General features: G+C 42.0%; 2 protein-coding genes across 9 annotated transcripts in view; one reads left to right on the top strand and one right to left on the bottom strand.

Moving 5' to 3' along the window:
* Window positions 1-13,060, top strand: part of ZNF711 (zinc finger protein 711) — a 45,704-nt gene extending 32,644 nt beyond the window's left edge. For 3 of the 8 annotated variants that reach the window (XR_014269528.1, XR_014269529.1, XR_014269530.1), the window contains 2 exons: window positions 1,180-1,273; window positions 4,774-6,425. The gene's annotated coding sequence lies outside the window, so the exon portion shown is untranslated. Of the gene's footprint in view, window positions 1-1,179; window positions 1,274-4,773; window positions 6,426-11,593; window positions 11,901-13,030 lie in introns of those variants that run through there. The other 5 variants (XR_014269526.1, XR_014269527.1, XR_014269531.1 and 2 more) reach the window with 5 other exon arrangements.
* On the bottom strand, window positions 7-20,685 carry POF1B (POF1B actin binding protein; the record flags this gene model as incomplete). Its single annotated transcript, XM_082488124.1, has 15 exons — window positions 7-258; window positions 2,094-2,208; window positions 2,569-2,642; window positions 2,928-3,056; window positions 3,776-3,886; window positions 3,976-4,128; window positions 4,281-4,394; window positions 5,297-5,389; window positions 8,059-8,133; window positions 9,112-9,139; window positions 10,150-10,280; window positions 11,584-11,799; window positions 13,687-13,788; window positions 14,268-14,306; window positions 20,200-20,685. The coding sequence occupies 15 exons, from the start codon at window positions 20,683-20,685 to the stop codon at window positions 253-255; spliced, it is 1,872 nt and encodes a 623-aa protein (XP_082344250.1). The 3' UTR covers window positions 7-252.
* Window positions 20,686-21,137: the final 452 nt, after the last annotated feature.

Below are 21,137 nucleotides of genomic sequence, written 5' to 3' on the forward strand. Positions count from 1 at the left end.
AGTGCGTGAAAAAGTACAAATAACATTTGTACACAGCCGTTAGTGGCAGATTATAGACACAGGTAACAGAGTTCTTTATGGCGAGGATGAAACAGTGTTTACCATCATCTTCGTGCTTCCGTGTCCTTGATGTGTTCCCCAGCCTTCCTCACTATCAGACTGAACCTTTTTCGGATGCAAAACAGCAGGAAGTAAAGCAATTTTAGTCATCGTGAACTCCTTTGAGCAGCTCTGATGGCTTAGGGATTTCTTTCATTCCTGAAAGAAACAAGCAGCTTGTTAGAAGAAAATAGACAAACTTATTTCTGTATATAAAACAAAACTGGCTGGTATATAAAGCACGCCTCATTTAATTCTATGTTTATTTAAGAGCCTGATTTTTTAAAGTGTCTCAAGTGGCCAGTGAGCCTTTCCTCCTTAACAAACGCTGAGTGTGTCAGCGCTCCCAGCAACCAGTACTGGCAAGGTCAAAGTTGTATCATTAAGTTGTAAACGGTTTTGTTCAGCAAGGGCAGATGTCAGACCTGGCATGATTCACTGTCGCCAGTGAACGCAAAACCCAGGACAACAGCTTTTTGTACTAAGGAAAACAACCAAGAACAGGAAGTTATACCTAAATATTACAAAATTTCTACCCTGCAAGTTTTCTCTAATATAACCAGTAATCAGCAATACAAACAACATTTAAGTACTTTCATTTGAGTATCCTGAAGGACTGAGCATGACAAATAATCATTGCTTGAAAGACAGTATCGTGTACGGGCTACTTATTTTCAGTATAAAACCAGCCCTGTGCAGATACCTGTAGGCATTGCTATTCAGTAATGAATGCAGAGCTAAAGACTGGGCTGACAGTACAGAAACACAGAAGCAGTACTTGTGAAGCTTGGAGCAAAGATTAAATTGGCACTTCTCAAACTTACTAAGTTTATCTTGCAGCAGAGTTATTTTGTTTCAGCTGAAACTTGCAGTGGTGATTGATAGAGAGCTTGGGAAACTTGCAAACAGTTCTAATTTATTTAATGATACTGATCTCTTCAAATGCAGAGTACGCTCATCTTTTCCATTTTTTATAATGGAAAGTATGACTGACTTTTCAAGTAAGCTAAGGGGGGGGGGTTGGCTTTTTTTTTTTTTGTAATTTCTTTATTAATGTTTAATTCCTGGGCGTTTCACTAGGTTGCAATGCAACTGGATGAGTTTGAGAGAACAGTAATAAAACTCTGCTGTTTGCCAGTGACCTCTACCTTTTCGTTTCTTAATCATGCTCCAGGTAACGTACCCTTTTAGAGCGTGCCAGATGTTCTACCCTTCATCTGCTTGTAATTGTCTTTTCTTGGTCGCGTCCCCCACAAGGCTACTCTCTTTAACGCTTGTTTATTTGTGCTGCTCTGCCATACTCTGTCTGCAGACAGCATCATCGGATTCCATTCCATTCCATTCCATCCCCCCGCAGTTGTGAATTGGCCGCGTTGATCTTTCTCCAGCCTTTACCTTGTATTCAGGCTTGGCAACATTGCCTTGAGCCCGGTAACACAAACAGCTCCTGCAGGCCTAGTCTGTATTTTTACTTTGAATCACTCCTTAAAAAGTCTCCACTCTTCTGCATTTCCTGAATTAGTCATTGCCCTGTCTCACTGTAAGTTTCAGGGACATGATGATTATTATGGTGTAGTCATAATTTGGAGTCATTAATACTGGTGACTCAGAAATACTGCCCTCCCAAAACACTCTTTCACCTGGGAGCACAACACGGAAAAATTCCCAGTACAGTGATGCCTGTAAGACTGCCTTGTGCAGGGCAGAGGCTGGTGTTCCAGCAACACCACTTCTTTTGTTAGAGGTAATTATGCATCAGAGAAGACAACAAAAGGTTACTTTATTCATACTCCACCCAACAATTACTGCCATCTTGCAATAGACAGTACAGTTCCTTCACTTTAATCACTCAATCTTTGCTTTTTGCAGCCAAGTTAAATTAACACTATGGCTTTTTCTCTCAGCTGTCAGTTTTGGCCAATACATTCTTTGAAGTTAAATTGAATACTTAGGAAGTTCAGAGACTTGAATACTTAATGTGTAGGTAAACTTACATGTTTCCATATCTCTCCGGTCCTCTCAATTACAATAGTTTGTGATTTATTGACAGGTGATGTAACCTTGTAGTCATCAGACAGGAGACCCAGAATAGGATACTGATTCCTGTACCTGTATTAAAGAGAGTTGCAAACCTGTAAGCTGAAGTCTGCATACTGTATCCAGATCAGTAACTCTCATCTTCCCACATAGTCCTTCCAGTCTTAATCCCCAAAGGTTTTCACTAGTACCTAAAAAGCTAATACAGTCACTTAAATGCCACTTAACCGTGCTAGCCTCCCCTCCCATTGCTATTACAATGCTTAGTATTGAATCCTCCCCGGATGGGAAAGCCTATCTCTACTTTTTCCCCTTTGAATCAAACAGGCAGTATTAAGACATTTTCAGGACACGAGAACTTGGTTAGCAGAGGCTATATACAATGGAAAATGAAAAGGGTGCAGTTTGAGGAAAGGTGAATAACTACGTTACTTCTTGGTGATGATAGCTGTTACACCAGGGGACTGACTGCCTGATAATTTCTCATGCTTCAATCTGAAGAGGTCCTGAAAAAACCAAAAGTAAACATTCAAATGAAATAATGTTTTCTGAAGTAATAGTTCACTAAAGTCACACAAAATATTTGCAGAAATTCCTCCAAAGAGCAGTTTGAAAAGGCCCGTCCTTCCAAAAGACTGGCAGAGGAAAAGGAATCAGGTAAAAAAAAAATCGTAACCCTGATTCCTGAACCAGGAGAGTACAAGTGACTTCCTAGGAAGTCTCCACCTACACAGTAAGCGGAGGGTTAAATACAAAAATTCTTAGAAGAGAAATAAGTCTTATTATTTTACCTCTTGCTGTTGTTTGATAAAAGCCTCTTTCTCCTCCAACATCGATGTCAGTTCATGCAACCTTATTTGCAAGTCGCTGTTACTTCCTTCTCTCCGGGATATATCTTGCTGGAATTGGCATAACTGAGACTGTAAAACATAGGATAAGGAACAGTCAGGTGTTGGGTGCTCCTTGCAGGTGACCTTTCAGTATCTATGTAGGACTCCGGATGTTTGGGTGGTTTTTTTTTTGTGTGGTTTTTTTTTTGTGGTGTTTTTTTTTTATTATTATTATTATTATTTTTTCATTAAAATCATGAACAGTAAGACCCAATTAATTTCAAATAAGAATGTTGAGCTGCACAGTACATTCAGAAAGCGCTAAGTGGACTGAATTCTACCCAGTATCAATTTAATAGTTTTATAACTCAACAAAGCTAATACACCACCAAACAAGTTGATTGGCTTCCAGGGTGGTAAACTATTACTACAATGATTTAAACGAGAGACGTGTCCTACATATGTTTTTGACTGGGCTGTGTTTTTGTTTTCTGTTCGGTGTCTTTTGGCTAGTTTCTTACTTTATCAGGACACATAAAATACCCTTTTAGGAAAGACTGTTAATCTGATTCATCCCTAATTCCTACATCCAAGGAATGGTGGGTTTGTTTTTTTTAAATCACAGTTTTATGTTCTACCCATAAGGGTTTCTGAGCCATCATTAGCGTCTAGGTGTAAAGTAACTGCAGAACCAAAAGATATCTAAAAAGTATGTACGGTAGATGTTTCCTGTCCCTTAATTAAAAAAGAAGCCATTCGCTGCAGTTGTACAGGGTGAGGAATGCACCATGCCAAGGTAATCAGCTTACCCTAAGATTACGGATCTCACGATCTTTATCCTCTCTCAAGTTATTGATCATCTCTACGTAACGGCTAGAGAGTTCATCTGTGGTGGTCTGTAGTGTTGGATTAGAGCAGGTCTATAGAAGATGAAATAATTTTTTTAAGAAGAGAGTTTTCGTTATTAATTTTCATCCATTAATGCATCTGTATCAAGGGAGCCTATTACCTGTAGTCTAAGGCTCTGGATCTCTTGCTCCAAGGTACGCTTGCAGTACTCCAGTTCCTTTAGTTGACACTCCTTTTCTCCTTCACTGAGCCGAAGAGAGAGGAGCTGTTCTTCCAGAGAGCGGCATTTTACAGTACTCTCTCTGAGTCCTTGCTGGAAAGCACAGAAGTGGAATGAATGCACGGTGTTCCTTAAGGAAATAACACGGTCACATGCATACACAAACATATATCGGGCAGCAGTTACTCAGAATACTCAGAAGGCCTGTTTTTGCCTTACGCTGGAAATAACGTTTTTGGATTTACCTGCTGCTGACGATTATTCTCTCTCAGAGAAGCCAACATAGTTTCATATTCTTTTACTTGAGAATCTTTAAAAGCCAAATCCTTCTTAAGTAAGACACTCTCAGTTTCTAACTTCTGTAAGACAAAAGTGTTTACAGTCAATAGCTGCAGTTTTTCAGTTAACTTTTCTCATATTCAAAGTGCAGCATACTGAATAATTAGTAAGTGATGGTTTAGAACTGAGCAAATACTCAATTTTATTGAAACACCTTTTTTTAACTACATAGCACACAGTTGCCCATGACCATAGTATCTGTCACCCCAAACTAATATGCACTTCACTGCACAGACTTCTTGTTCTATGTTAAAGATGACAGTTCAAACTCCCTCTTCCCTCCCTAAACTTTGCATTTCACCCAAGAATGCTGTGAAGTTTCCAGTGGTGCCGAGTACTTGGGCTGGTGTGGGAAACACTTCTGCCTTCCTAACTGCAATTATATACTGTCTGTCTCAGCAGCCATAGAGCTCCGGGTTCCCAACTGGGCTGCCTGTACCCTGCAGAACCTCTCAAATTGTTAAAGCCACCAGTTGAAAAGAGCTTTCCTATGAAGCGGGAAATACAACTTGGTCAGGAGAGAATGGAACTGAAGTCTCCTGGTTCCTGGAACAGCGCTAGCAAATACGCACCTGGTGTATACACCTTGTCCTCGTTAAAAGTAAAACCACAGTTCCATACATCTACACCTGTGTAGATACATATGCATTGTATGTACCAATCAGAGCTTTAAATCCACCTTCACTAGCAGAGTCTTTTCTTCCTTGAAAGTATTTCATTTTTTAGGCTTCAACAAATTGAACACTTGAAAACCACCACTAGAAAGAAAACTAACTCTATCAGTCTTGCAAGGCAATTAATAAACCAGCCATTAAAGCACCTAAAGCCTGGACTTCACAGTGGAAATTTCATCATGATGGACTTCCTCCTGACAGCTGAGAACAAATGGATGAGACTATGGGAACTGAAAAATGTGGCTTACCCCCAAGTCATCCTGCAAATGGCAGAGCTCTTCACGTAAATTTTTAAAAGTGGAAAGCACAAGTCTCAAAGATTTATCTGATGTCACTCTCATCTAGGAGGGAAAAAAATGAAAATGTATACTTCTGATTAATTACTGTGCTTTGTTTACAATACGCTTGACAATGGGTAGAACAGAAAACTTGCTAACAGCTGAAAATAACTTCACTCTTGGAACTACTGCATGTCATTCTTTGAAGTGCCCACAGTGTCTACAAAAAACAAGTTTTCATGCACTTTGTTCTGCAAATGGCATAGTTTTTTAATTATTGCCTTGTAACACAGGATACCATTTTTAAAATGGAAGGAACAGGAAAGTAAAGAACTGCATTTGTACACCAATAAAGAGAAAAAAAAGTGTGTTAATATTGCATGGTTACTTTTTGACCATTCAGAGCTTTGTGACTGAGATTTATTTTAAAAAATAAAACCCTACCTGAGAAGCCACAGAGGAATGAGTCACCATCTTTGAGATCTGGCAAAGCATGCTTTCAGCCCAAGGGCAAGAGAATTTAATTAAAATTTAAATAAAAAATAAAAAAAAAAAGCCATACAACCCACTCCTCCCTTTAAACGAAAAAGATCCTGAAGATTAAAGGAGTCAGCTGGATGAAAAAGACAGGCGTAGTGCACAGCAGCCCAACGCTGTTCTCTTCTTTCTTTCACTACATGTTAACAGCTGTGTATTGATTCATGTTTAAACACAAACTGTTGCATTTCTAATACTTGAAAGAAGAAAAATAGATTTTGAAAGAACACATAAAATGATTCCTCAAGTTTTGACTCATCTGGAAGGGCTGAATATTGTACGCAAAAGATGTATTTTTTACTGTCCAGACAAAAGTTAAATCCTCCTGTCTGTTTCTCTTCCTCTGCTACTTCCCCTTAAAAGTTATTTGTTAAAATAGGAATTTGCTGATCATTCAAACTGAAGAAGACTATCAAGATCTTCATCAATACGGTGATTAGCCCTTGTCATATTTTTTTATCCCCACTGGTGATAAAGGCTGTAGTAAGGCTTCAAAAATAACATTTCTAGTGTAACTCACCTATTTGTTTGTTTTTTAATTAAAGTGGAATTTCAGTTTTGACTTCTTGTATTGTTGGGTTTATTGTGAAATACACTACAGGAGTAGATTAAAAGGAATTAAATCGAATTAGTTGAATTTAAACTATAAAAATGTAAGTAACACCTCACTCAGCAATTACGTAGTGCTAGAGGCTGCTAAATTCCATAGGTGTCTGGTACTTCTACAGCAAAATGCTGCCTGCTCTTAGACGTCAGCCTCTGGGCACACCCAGCACAGTCTTTATTGAGCAGCTGACAGCTCCCTCAGAGGCCTTCTCAGGTGTAAAAACACACCACACAACTAACTCTCCGAGAGGCCTGTGGGGTCTGTAGGCTGAGAGCACACTGTGTATGTATGCTGACAAAATCCGGTTCCCCAAAAGTCATTTTAGCTGCATTTTTTTGAGGCATAGGTGTGAGAATGTAAAACAGCTGGCCTTAAGAAAACAGAAAATACGTGTTTCAGTTCCTTCCCACAGAGGTGAGCTGAACCACCTTCCTGGGACAGTGTTCGAACATAAGGTCATGAAATATTCTGGTGTCAGTGTCCATCTCCATTGTAAAACAATCAGAATAATTCAGGTTGGAAGGGACTTGGGAGGTCACCTTGTCCAGCTCTCCTGCTTAAAGCAGGATCAGTTGTGAAGTCAGACCAGGTTGCCTGTTCACAATTTCATCCAAATGTATTTTTTTAGCAGGAATTGATTCTAAGCTGCAGTTCTCAGGTGGGATCACCTTACTCCCACCTCAGGGAGATCAGGTCTAGGCACACCTGCTGAGCAGCGCAGGTTGTTTTGGATCCTGTTCTAACATACCTACATGTTGAATGGTTCTGGAGTGGACAGTGGGAGTCATGCTACAGCACTGTTTTAATGTTCTATCAAAGGCAGGGGCCAATTCCAGTCAGCTGTCTTCAAAGCACTTCATAAAGTGGTCAAGTGTTTTTCTAAAAAACACACTGCAGAGAGTATTACAGTGCTAGGAAGCAACAAAATAAACAACCGTTCTCGGAACCTTGCATTCCTGTCTGCCTTACAGCCAAACTCACATGGCTGGGGATTGAAAAGGCAAGTAGAGATGGTTGGGTAGCTAAAGAACAAGATCAGGAGAAACACAAAAGCTGTTTATAAATGGAACCAAACCAGAAACGCTTATGTTTTGTTACTGTCATAAGCATGCCTCCAAACTTAGTGCTACGTTAGAGGTTTTGAACCAGAATGTTTATAGAAGGTGAGACCTAAGTTACAAGCATTACATGTAGTTGGCAATTGATATCCCCGTCAACATTCAGTAAGGCACCTACTATTTGCCTTTAGCTTTTACAGTAAAGCATTAATATACCACACAAACAAATAAAGAGATGAAAGATCTGTGTTCTCCTAGGATTGATCAAAAGCCAAGATGCTTTCCAGTGAAACTGCAAGAAAGTCCCAGTAAAGCTCAGTTTAAAATACACAAGTAGCCTGTGGAACCAGCTGCCACGTGTCAGTTGGAACCACCTGTATGATTCCATACCCGTTACACTAGAAAAGATGGAATAAGCAGAACACAGAGTGAAGTATGTTATGTACAAAATCCCTGGTATGTGTAAGGCAGCTTCCACTCTTTCAAGTTACTGTAGGTTTCCACACACCCCCTCCACCTCACTCACATACCTGGAGGAGATAACGAATCTGCTGCTTTGTTGCCTCAGACAGTCCTTTGGGAATCAAATCTTCAATATCTTCAGTCTAAGCAAAGAAGGGAGAAAAGGGGAGACATCTTGATTAAGAATTTTGCCTGGTAGATCATAACTTGTTTTTTTCATTAATTACATGGGTCTACTATGAAAAACATGTTTAGTACAAGGCAAATAAGAATAAAAATAGATCAGAGTGTATCCAGAAAAATTCCAAACCCCTTATGTATGTGTGGCATATAAAAACTGAGATGAAGCGATACATGAAGCATATATTCAAATCACTGAGATTAACATTTATTTTACAAGCAGTATTCAAAGCAATCCTCTCTCAAGAAAATGACAGCTGATTCTAAAACAGAACTCCCAGCAGTTTGTGATATGAAGAAATCTTGTGTTTCTAAACCAAGAGCAGTCGATAAACTAACGATGACCAGTGTGTCATAGGAGATACTGCCAGTGACTAAGTGGCATTGCTTCATGTAATTGAATCCTAGACATATATGCGATTCCTTTAAAATTAACAGCAGTGCTGATGATTCTGTCATGGCCTAATTCACATAAGTGAGCTTTCTGTAGACGCAGGAAGTCTGTTCTGTCAGCTTACGTTCCTCTCCTTTCTGCAAGAGGCAGTATTCACCTCCTGCAGTGCACAGCAGCACACGTTGCTGAAGAGCAGCTTTAGTGGCAAGAGTGTGAAAGATCCTTCACAAAAAACGCACAGTGCAAATACATGTTGCTGTGTTAAGTTTGTTTTACAATGAAACAACAGGAAAGACTTTCAAAATTTGACTCTCATATTGGAATAATGCAAATTACTATAGTTTCCTTTCAGTATTATCACATTTGCAAATACATGCCTAGCAGTAGGTTTCAGGCTCTGAGTGTTAGTAACAAGCAGGAATCAACTAACAAAGACCAACATCCTTCATTTAAACTGGCTTGGCTTAATTTCCTTGAAGATCCAACACCATTGTTATTAACACTACATGTCACAAAACAGCTTGCTAAGAGCATGCCTGATGCTTACCTGACACGTAAATTCAATGTCATGGTTCCTGCAAAACAGACAAAATCCAAGGGACCAGTTAACAGAAAGCTTCTTGGGAACGTTAAGAATTCATGCCCACATTGACAACTATAAAAATATTATCTTTAAACTATGAAGCAAGGAAGGTTCTTCATCAGATTAAGAGCTGTAACCTTCCTTTTAAAGTGCAAGGCAACACGAGTTGTTAAATATGACTCCACGTAGAAATACCTGAGGAGACTGGAATATTAACAGCAGTACCGTTAACATGGGCTAACTATCTCCGTTCCTTTGGGCAGTTATCCCAGTTGTGTTGGGTTAACCCAATTACATTCTTAACTGGCTGGGTAATGGTTTACCCAGAACTACGCTGCAATATATTGACATGCCTGAAGTGTTTACTTAGCAGTATCAGGTTCTTGGTGATGCTTATATTCCACTTTTCCCCTGCTATGGGACCACTTTTCTTATTTCAGTGAACTTGGAAAGCACCAAAGGGAATGGGGAATGAAGGGGGAAGAATGAAGCCACAGTGATGGGGACGAAAGGGTGAGAACATTGTGAGGACTCAGATTACTGGCCGCTGCATTTCTTTTCAAAGATAATCCATAGGGCTCTGCAGAATACATGCTTAACATTAATTTGTATGAAGATACTGAGCTTTATGCCTTATGGTAGCCATCATTTAATCCATGCCAACAGCATGACAGAACAAAAGAAATGGCAATTTAAATATATGTTGGAGCATGCTGTAAGTATACTTCTTTGCTGTACACAGAGACAGGCGTGGGATACCTAATTCTTACTGCGTGTTAGCCTAAACAATTTGAAAAAGCATCAAATTCAATAAATTTACTTGCTTTACAGCATTTTTATGTCCTCAGATACTCAGCAAATTAGATTAATGCACAAAACACACAGTTGATTCCAGTCAGGAAAAGAAAAACAAACCAACTTGCAAACAGTACTGTGCTCGCACCAGTGCAATGCTAGGGTTTCCAGAACACCGACATGATAGAACAGATACAATGCCAATACCTTCCTCCTATCTTCTCCACATGTTGTAGTAAGCAACTGTACAAGTCGTTGGTCTTGCGGTTCAGTTCAGCAAGAAGCTCACCAAAGTAGCGGCAGTCCAGCTGGTCGTTATTTTCCTGAGAGCAATTCACCTACAGAAGGTATGCAAGAAGACCATAATTGAGTTCCCTTCTTTGGAATGAAAGCTGAACATGAAAATGTTTCAAGTATGATGGTTCTGGTTTTGTTTGCTCTCACTAATTTGCAATTTGTTAACACTGTTCTTTTCCTTGGTATTGAGGCTTCCATGTCTTCCAGTTTTCAGTAAACCATCCAGAAATAAATTACTTCCTTTACAACAACAAGAAATACGCTAAGTATTCTCTTCTACAGCAATATCCTCATAATTATCCTAATATAGAAAGTGTTGAGAATTAGGAAATCTTTCATTACTATACATGTTTCCCTGGCTGTAGTGGATAAAACGCCTGTGGGCAGCACCCAGATAAAACCAGCTGGGTACAGGATTCCCCACTTAAAAAATGGTATTTGTGTTGACACAGTTCAAATGTTTACATATGTGAACAATAAAAGAATTTAAACAGCAACCCAAACTCAGTGTACCTAAGCTGGTTTATGGGAGTATCTGGCTATGGAAGATTCCGCATAGCTCTAACACTGAGGTCACCAAATATATTTGTCTTGCCACCTATATATTGAATAGATGCATAGGAGGACTGATACCCTCCCTCCCCCAGCTGAAATAATAGTGTACGTGTATAGCAAGCCTCCTACAGCCCTTACAAACTCCAGAACTTGCAACCTGCTGTAAAAGGAAGGGCGAAGGAAGCTAGTTTTGTACTTCCAGTGAGTCTATGTCAAATACGTCTACATCAAATTGAAATATATTTGAAATCCTTACTGATCAGTTTAGATAGAAAGCAATCCTGAATTGATACATGTCCAGTTCATAAAGTATCTTTTCTCCAAAACCAGAGGCATAGACCTTATATTACCCAATCTTTGTTGTACAAAGACAGATGAAACCTCACTCAATCAATGGGTAACATTCCCTGATAAAGAAAAGAGCTAAACAAACCAGCAAGACTTAATGCATTTAAAGGACAACAGAATGGCGATCAGTCAGTACAATTAAGCACACGTCTACACTAAGAAATAGGATAGAACAGCCTTTTTTTTTTTCCCCTTAATGGCACGTAACAAAGTCTTGGAAAATTCTAGACAATGTCTGCAATCACAGCATCCAAAGAAGTTACCTGCAACAGAGACAACTCTGCTGTTTACTTACAATGGGCTTAATGACCCTACTATGAGTTTGAACAAAATCTTTTGAGATTGGGGATTAGCAATTCTATGTATCTGTAGAGTTCTGTATTCTGCATGCAAAACAAAAACACATTGTAAATAGCAAAACATTCAGCAAATTATTCTTACCGGTTCACAGGTCTGCACTGTTACCCTCCTCACTGTATTTCCTTGGCAGTCATCGCTCACAGAGACCGGAATTATTTCACAGGGGCTATTGGTCTGTGTCTGCTGGCACTGGTGAGTGACTTGGGACTGCTCGGAGTGTTGGCAGGGCTGGACAACATGGCACTGATCGGCTTGCTGGGGAATCTGACAGTGGTGGGAAAGCTGATAATGCTTCTCCTAGAAACAAGAATGGATTCTTTTAAGGTGGTGAACACATCTTAATGAGACAGAAGCTTAATATGAATATATAAAGGAATGAAATGTGTTTTTCATGGAAAGACTGATGACAGTTTCAGGTATTTTAATAATCCAAATAAAATTGCTTTTTTTGCTAATTGAACATGAGTTTGCCTCATGCTTTCATACTTCAAGGTTGCAGTTCACCAACTCTTCATTTGCAGCCACTAAAATTTGAGAAGCACTGAAGATACATCTTTCCTGAGTTGTATGTTTCATTGTGGTGTTGCTCTTAAGGTACTCAGGCAATGGGGAAGTCCATTATTTAATTTAAAACACATGCTTATCCTGTTTCATTAAGCATTTTAGAGATAAAAAAAAAAGCTCCAGTTGAACTGAGTTCTCATTATTTCAGTTAGAAAAAAATTTAGCACATGAAATGGCTCAAGACATTTTCCTCTACAAATACTTTCAGCAATTCCAGATTCAGAGCATACAATATAGAAGGGACACCTGTCTTGTTTTTATAATTAAGAAAAATGCTATTTACAAAACAACCCACCAAAACAGTTAACTACAAACTAGTTTATGTTCCAACCAAAACACTGAAAGTTACTGATTTCAGCAAACTTAATTGTTTCTCTCCATCATGGCTGTTACAAGTTTACTTCAAGAAATACGTATTTTGTATTCTATGTAGAAGTATATAAATGCACAGTCTAGGCTTCAGGTAATTTTGACTTAAAATTCAGAATGCAGTTACATTTAAAAGGTTGAACCAACATCTAATTCTGCAGCAAAATCAGAGCGCAGAGACTGTATTACATCCACATTACACACTTGCACGAGAGGAGCAGAGTGGACCCCAATACCAACATTCTATGAATCTGAGGAGGTTTTACATCGGGTTTCGAATGGGCTAAACGCCCATTAAGAGTTGTAGCACTCCGGGGGCACTCTTCCAACACATTTTAATTTTACGTGAAAACTCTAGTTTGCACGGTCCAAGACCACTGTGCAGTATAAACTAAAGAGCAATATGTAGTAGGAGACTGGGAAATTTTCTTCAAAACTACAGTCCTGATTTGACGTATAACTAGATATACCCTGAGTAACAAAAAACACAAGTAGAAATACGGTTTCCAGGACTCGACTCCACACTTTATTATTCTGTGGGAAGAAAGAAGCTATTATTCATCATGACCTCAATTTTTTTCCCTTTCCACTTTAGGGTATGGCTATCACACCTAATTTATCTACCTAAAATCCAGAATGGAACGAAAACTTAAGTTAAAAAAAACAAACAAAAAAACCAAACAGGTAAGATTAATCCCTCTGAAATACCCTTAATTTCAAAATTCTTCCTGTTAAAAATAACTGCTTCAGAGCAATGAAAAAGGAAATAATATTTTTGCTATTGATGAAACACCAATATTAAGATGAAAGTTCAGACAGTTTTACCAAATATATTTTTTCAAGAATGAGTAAAAAAACAACCAAAAAAGACAAATTAAAGCTAAAATTTGTCTTTTCAGTTAATTTTGTGTAAAAATTTGCATTGGTTATTCTCTTGTGGAGCTACTGCAAGACACTAATTCTCAGTATTCAGGTAAAGAGTGACAGTGCTAGAGATACAACAGCAGTTTTCATTATTAGTCTGAAATAATGAATTCTTAGTAAAAATACTGCAAACCTTCCAGCTTCTGCTCTCCTTACATACATAAATTGTTTCATTTACTTCGAGAATGTGTCCTACAATTCAACAAGGCAGTTCTCATGTTGACAGTGGTTCCCAACAAAAAAAATAACCCAGGAACACAGGAACATTACTTTTCTGCTATCATCTCAGTTTTATTTTGCAATAGATAATTTAAACAACCGGCTTACTTGGTGGGGATTTAATAGCTCATATTTTCTTATTGTCTTTTCATAGATGACATTATTTCCAGGACAGAAATTCCCCCCCCGTAGAAATGGGGATAACGGCTCCTGTAAAACATTTTAATAAAAAAAAACTCATAAGTGTTGTCAAACAGAAAATTCAGAATTAGTGTAATGTTGACTGAAAAAGGCTTTGGGATTTTTGTGATTTGAGGACATACATACTTCGAGATAGTTCTTTAAGGTATGTATATTTGAGTGTATATCCATTTGGAAACAGAGTGACTGTGCTTCCATATAGACAATATTTGAAATAAACATAGTAGAAACAGTTAGAAATTAACCCCCACTAGCGATGTTATTGAGGCATATTAATAGAGACTTCACTGCTGAGAGGTGGAAAGCCTGACTGGCAATTCTGTGGCGTTTTCAATTCCTAGTAATTTCTCTCACAATCAGAGGTATGGACCGTGTAATTTCAAAATATTCAGCATCCCCTGATGGAGGCAGCTAAGCACTTTACCGAATCAGGATAATTAAAGAAGGAAGAGTTACACAAGCACTCCAGCACTAACCAGTTTTCCTACCTGATCTGGATTCTCAATAATAATCCTTCGAACAGTGCCCTGCAGGAAAGAAAATAAGTAAAGATTCAGTGATTACTGCACTTTAACCTCTAATACCTTTTATGCTCGGAGCTCAGGCCTACGTGGATTCCCAAAGTAATCTGAATATGGTCATCAGCTACAAACATATTGAGATCCACTAGTCACCTAAAAGCGTTTTAAAGCCAGGGCCTTTCCACCCCAAAGGAAACCACCCATATACAGCATGGCAGCACTCAATCTGTTACTCTCAGTTTTAAGAGTTTGGTTTTTGTCAGTCACCTCTTTGCAGGTCTGAGGGAATTAGTCCTTATTTTCTGTACATGCCACCAGAATAGGATATGAATCAAAGCTGACATACTGGACCAGCTCTTCAAGGATCACATGTCCCTGTTGCACACTGTCGTTTACTTACAGACTTCCCTGTTACACATCAAGGTCAGCTACTGTAAATAGATGTACATCTTAAACACTTTTTGTTTCACCAAGGGAAGAAAATTTGTATATTCCTTAAACACCAAAATGAGAGGGGCAGAGGAATGGCCAGCAAACCACATCAGGTCACTAGCCAATGCACCAAGCATTGGCAATTGTTTCAAAAAGCTGTCACAAAACTGCATGATTGACACCTATGAAAAAAATGCCCATGTGGAACATTTACACATTCTTGAATGAAAAATGAAATATGCCTTTTTAAATTACAGAAATCCATAAACAACTGCAGTTTTGTTCATTTTCAAATAGATTCTTTCACTTTTTTTCCCAGCATTGTCTATAAGCAATTGCGGACAGTCTTCCATTTTGTTGACCACCACCAGTTATAACAAATCGTGCACATTGCTTGAAGTCTCCGTGTCCAGTCTTTTATCCAAGTAAGCAAAATTCCTACTGAATCTAATCTGAGAATTGGGCAACTTGTTATAGTTTACAGCATACTATCTGTTCTTCCTCACAGTACAAATTTTCAATTTTCATAACAAATCATTTCTTCCCTTTACCCGTGGGCATTGCTTGGGAAGTTTTTATCACTGCAGTTCAGTCTCAGAGACATTCTGAACCCAGTAAGAGCAGCTCTGAAGTAGGTCAGATTTCCAGTTGTGAACTGTTGCATAAGTTTAGGAAGCCTGAAGCGGTTTTCCAAATCTCCCAAGTGTGAATCATAACAGCACCAGGAAAGAGAAATCAAAGCAGAAAAAAACTGTTTTAGCAGCAATCATTGTAATTAAGAAATGTCAAGATCGTAAGTGCTGCAGAAAACTTAGAAAGCTGCTCGCTCCTCCCACACACCGTGTACTTGAGGTAGATCTGTCAAGGAAGGGAACCCACCAACACCAGTGGAGCTCTCTGTATCGGGACATAACACCAAAATTTCTAGAATATCCAGCCTAATTCCTACATCACTCTGATGCCTACAAAATTTGAACTAAAAAGTAAAATACTTAAAAAATGAATGCTCACTGGCACTTCACACCAGTTTCGCAGCAAGCGTACTCCTGACTCCCAGCTCCTCCTCTGACCCAGGCGAGGCAGCTCCCAGCTTCGCACTGAGCCTCACACAACTGGCTCTGTCCATCCTGGAGCACTTTGGTGCTACAACAATATGAGTACCATGGAAGAGCAGTAATTGTTCTTATTCAGAGTTGACTACCATTGTATGGCACATGAAAACAAGATGAGAGTTGTGCATGAAATTAAGACACATTTTCAATTTACTGAAAAGTTGGACGTACCTGCCTGAACTAAACCATGCTGCCACAGGGCTTTGGAATACGTAACTCGCACATCTAGTTTAGAGAGGATAACGTGTAAAATTATTTTATCTAATTACCTATGTGCTCTCAGAGGAATACATTCAGAACTGAGAAGACTACAGCATTTTGAGTTGAAATACACTTATAAAATTCAAAATGATGGTCTAATCATATGTGGAATATTATACAGAACCTAAGACTGTTTTGCTTGGATAAAATTATGCTTATTTTTAAGATACCCAAACTCTTTCATTTCCAAAGAGCTTTGACACAGATACATTTCCCTCGCTCCTATACAAACATGGATTTGCCTGCCCTTCCTCCCATACCAGCCAAGCAAGCTGGACTCGCACAAGCTGGGAGGGAACCGAGAAGCCAGGAACCCTGTGACTCTGTGCCAGCCTGAACTACCCACACGCGGTTCCTTGCTCTGCACAAGGAGATGCCATTCCCAAGGCCACTGGAGCTGCTCCCTTGGCAGCGTGAGCGGGCTGCAGGAGGTACACTGCAATGGAAGATGACCTCAGGCTATTTCCATTTTCCCATCATTCCCAAAGGGCATAGCTCAGGCTACGCTCTGTAATCTCCTGCAATACTTCAGAGATGCAGCATTTTGTAACTGGAAGAAGGAAGGGGGGGTGGGGTGGGATTTTAACGGGGAGAGCCCAGTGCCATTGTGGATTTCAGTGGCACGACTGGGTTTGGGATTTATAATAGCCTGACCAGTCATTCTGGGTCTACATTTATAAGGACCATTTCAAAAGGTATATAGTAACATTTTAGTAACGATTTTTGCTAGTCCTTAAGATTTTTAAATTTTAAAATAAGCATTTGATGGATTTACCCAGTTATGGTGTGCAAATGTAATGCAAAACCAATCAATACACTTTTATTTCAACAAGTGTCCCTTAGCTTCAGACAAACCAATGATTAAGGTGAGAATTTAATCTATGTCAAAACCTTTTATCCATAACATATTGTCTTGTTAATTACAATTAATTCAGCCATCTAATCAGAATTTACGAGTTACATTTGGCAGCTGAAAGTCAGAAATGGCAGGCTATGTTTGAGGGCTGTTTCAAACAATACAGACAAATCTTACAAGCTGGTTAATATTATACTACTTTCACAACAGAAGGCAAGGGCCTTTAGCACTTCACAGAACCCAGCCCAGCAACTAAAAGATCTTATTCACAAAATTTATCCCATGGTTAGGCAACTCCTACAAAGGCTTTCAGGATTTTGCCCCCTGCACTGACAGCAGACATCTTGAGCGTGCCGTTTCATATATTATTTTTGCACAACCACAGTGGAGTTGTTCACACATGTATGCCATACTGGAAGAGAATTCATTCTAAACAATATTATTCCTTTAGATCAAGCAAACAAGAGCGAAATTTGCTGTGAATTACTCCAGATTAAGTTTGCCATGGCTGGGAGTAGCATTTGGCTTCTACATCAAGAATAAAACAAAGCTAGATTGAAAAAAAACAAAGAAAACCGAATCCTGAACTACAAAAAATACAATAATCTACTATATACACATATCAGTTTCAATTTTTCCCTCCCTCTAGCTTATTAAAAACATACATAAACACAACAGAACACAGCAACCATGTAACTAAATAGTAAGACAGTGTACCAACAGAGACACAGACGTTTGTTATCACTGAGCTACAAAAGCTCTGCAGAAGTAAATTAAATATTGCTTAAAGATAGCCCTTTGCCTTATCAACAGTAAGAAGCATAAACTACAACTCTAGGCTGCTGTTAACTGACAATTCTAGTGTTAAGTTAAAATACCCATGCGAGTTAGGTATTGTTACATTATTCAGTTTATGCAGCTATACATGACCTGCTCCAAGGGCAAGTGAATCAAAAAGAGAATTGTACTTCTTCACACTACAGCTCTTTGGAAACTTCCTACACTCTTCCCAGCACTTCCTTCTGGCAACTCTCATTCAGCACCGAGTATGCAATTTCTGTCTACTCCCAGCTGACTTCCTTGTTTGTTACCATTTTCTTCTTTAATAACTTCCTAATAATCTTTATTAAGCACCTTCCCTCTCCACCATGAAAACTGCAACCTACACAAAGCTTTAAAGACAAAAGAGGGTGTAGTTCAAATAAAGTCTAATCCAACAAAACACTTCAGCAAGAAACTACTGTTCATCAGCACGACTTCATGGATTCAGTGACTTAAAACAGATGTGGAAAATTAAACATACTTTGTAGAGCAGAGACAGCATTTGAGTCTATAATCAAATCGTTCATGTACTTATCAGTAGAGGAAACCTGGGACTGCAGTATTTATTCTAATGAATATTTAATTAATTGAACGCAATTCAGACTATCACCTAGCCTAGTTGAGCAGATCACTTATCTGGGAGGTGAGAGACCAATATTTACACTCCTGCCCCATGTCTTGCAAAAGAGGGATTAACAGTTTTGATAGAGCAGGAATGTGTCTGTCATACCCAAGTCATATAAAGCTGTCAGTGAGGCGGCTCACTTTCCAGAATTTACAGAGGCCACCCTGCAGAGGAAGGCAGCCCTTAAACTATGCAAATATGGCTTTGAAGGGAAATCAGATTTTGTATTGGTCTTAATTCCTATTCTTTTTTATAGTCAATTATTTTTATACCACAGGAAAGAAAATTAAATAAAAGTTCAACTTGAAACAAATATACATTGCCATATTGCATGTAACATACCAATCCTGCTTCTACTAACAACAGCCTGATGTATAGGGGAAAAAATTATTTAAGAATAAATTCTGATCTTCTTTTCTGGTTTTATAGCCAAAGCTATTCTTATGCCATTGGTTTCTAGTGTTTTGATATCTTAGCTAAATCTTAAAAAAAAAAACCAATCACATATGTTAAAATTTTATTAAATTCCATCAATACCTTCAAGCCATTGCCTGAATATCCACACAGCAGCAAACCTGCTAAAACACATCGTAAAGACTTTTAAATCAAAGCTAAATGAACTCTATTACCTCCCTACCTATGTAGTCGCATACGTTATTAGCATGGATTTAAACCAAACTATTAAGCACAGACACCTCTGTAGGGTATTTACACAAGCAGCACCAAGTCCACAGGAGAGTGAGCGTGTGTGTGCACGCACACATCCCACCCACGGGAAGGGGAGCGCACAGCCCGCGCAAGCGGGCTGCCTGTGACAAAATGGGCAAAAATACAGCAACAGAATACGGTATTTAGAAGCTCAAGTTTAAAAAAAAAAATAATGAAAATTGGAATTGCCAAACAGGAAACAAACATGGGGCTGACCGATCGGATCAACTCAAACGAAAAGGAGAAGGTTAATGAGAAACGCGTTTAAGGCGTCCCAGAGCAGAACGGCTCACGGAAGTGCGACGCTCTCCTCAGCCCACCGCCACAGGAGCTGCCGCCCGCGCCGGGACAGCCCGTCTCTCGCTCCGGCCTGCACGGCGCCAGGGCCCGGCTGGGGGGGGGGGGGGGGGGGAGGGGGAACAGCCGCCCGCCGGGCCCGTAGCCCACCTCACCCCTCCGGGGGCACGGCCCACCCGCCACCGGGCCAGGCGGTAACTTACGGGTTTGGGGCACACGCGCCACCAAAGGGACAGCCCCGGCGGGGGCTGCAGCCGACCTGTTTCCCTCCAGGGTGACGGGGGGAGCCCGCAGGGAGCGGCCGGACCAAGCCGGACCCCTCCGGGCAGCGGTGCGCGGTCCCGGCCCTCCCTCTGCCGCTGTCCCCCGCCCCGGCGGCAGATCCGCGGTGTTTCCCAGACGGGTGCGCGCACCGCGCAGGGTCCCTCAGGCGCGCGGAGCCCTCCTTTCCGCCTGAGGTAAAACGACGCCTTCAAAGCAAGAGCCCCGGGCGCGCGCGGGGCGCCCGGTGAGGGGCTCGGCCGGGCCCTTTCCGCTGCGGCCCGCGGCGCTCCGCTCCCCCCGTGCCGGCAAACCCGTCCCGAACCCCGACCCCCCGTCCGCCGGGCGCGATCCGCGGCCTCCCCGCCGGCTGGCGGCCCGGCGCCGCCTTAGCACCCCGGGGCGGCCTTTGGCTTCGACGCCGCCTCGGCCCGGGCGGGCAGGTGCGCCAGCGGCGGCGCGGCCCGGGCCAGGCGGAGGGGGCAGCGCCCGGGCGGGAAGCGGGGCCCGGAAGACCCGCCGTACCTGTTGCGGGTCGCAGCCGGAGATGACTTGCTGGTAGCCGTGCGAGCACTCCAGCGGCGAGGCGGCCCGGGAGGAGCAGGAGGTGCTCACCCGCCGGCAGCCGGGGCCATAGGTCCGCACCCGGTCGTACGCCACGCTGCTCTCCTGCTGCTGGTGGGGCGGCGGGTCGAAGCAGGGCAAGGGCCGCGGCGGCTCCGGGCAGGGCGGCGGCTCCCGGCACGGTGGGGGCCGCGGCGGCGGCGGGGGCTCCGGGCAGGACGGCGGTTCCCGGCACGGTGGGGGCCGGGGCAGCGGCTCCGGGCAGGGCGGCGGCTCCCGGCAGGGCAGGGGCCGGGGCAGCGGCTCGGGGCAGGCCGGGGGCCGCCGGGCGGCGGGAAGCGTGCTGTAGTGCTGCTGGCGCCGGTAGTAGTGGTGCTGCTGCTGGTGCTGCTGCTGGAGGTGCGGGGGCAGCGCGAGGGGCTGCAGCTGCTGCTGGCCCCCGTACATGCCGGCCGCGCTCGGGGACCGCGGGCTCCGGGGGGAGCGAGGCGGCGACTGCAGAAGGGAGTCGGGGCAGGGCGGCGATTAGTACCTGCCGGAGAGCCGCGCCTAGGGCAGGGCACACCCGCGGCTGGCAGAGCCCCGCGGCCGCCTCCCCCTCTGCGGGCGGGCCGCCAGCCGGGAGCGGGGGGCAGCCGGGGCCGCCCGCCGCCTCCCCCGTCGGCCGGAGGGCGCAGCAAGGCCGCGACATGGCGGCCCGGAGGCCGGGGGGCGTGGGGGGTGGCCGAGCTCCCGGGCCTGATCCGCGGCAGGTTCACCTTCCTCTGTCGACGTCGGGTCCTGCCGTGGCGAAGGGTGGCAGGGGAGGGTATCTCCCCTAGCAGCAGATCCCATTCCAGGCTTCTGTGACAGCGCCGTAATGAAATCTCGCTAATGGAAAAAGTAGAGAAAAATAAAGC

The sequence above is a fragment of the Vanellus vanellus genome, assembly GCF_965231255.1.
Source record: "Vanellus vanellus genome assembly, chromosome: 10".
NCBI lineage: Eukaryota > Metazoa > Chordata > Aves > Charadriiformes > Charadriidae > Vanellus > Vanellus vanellus.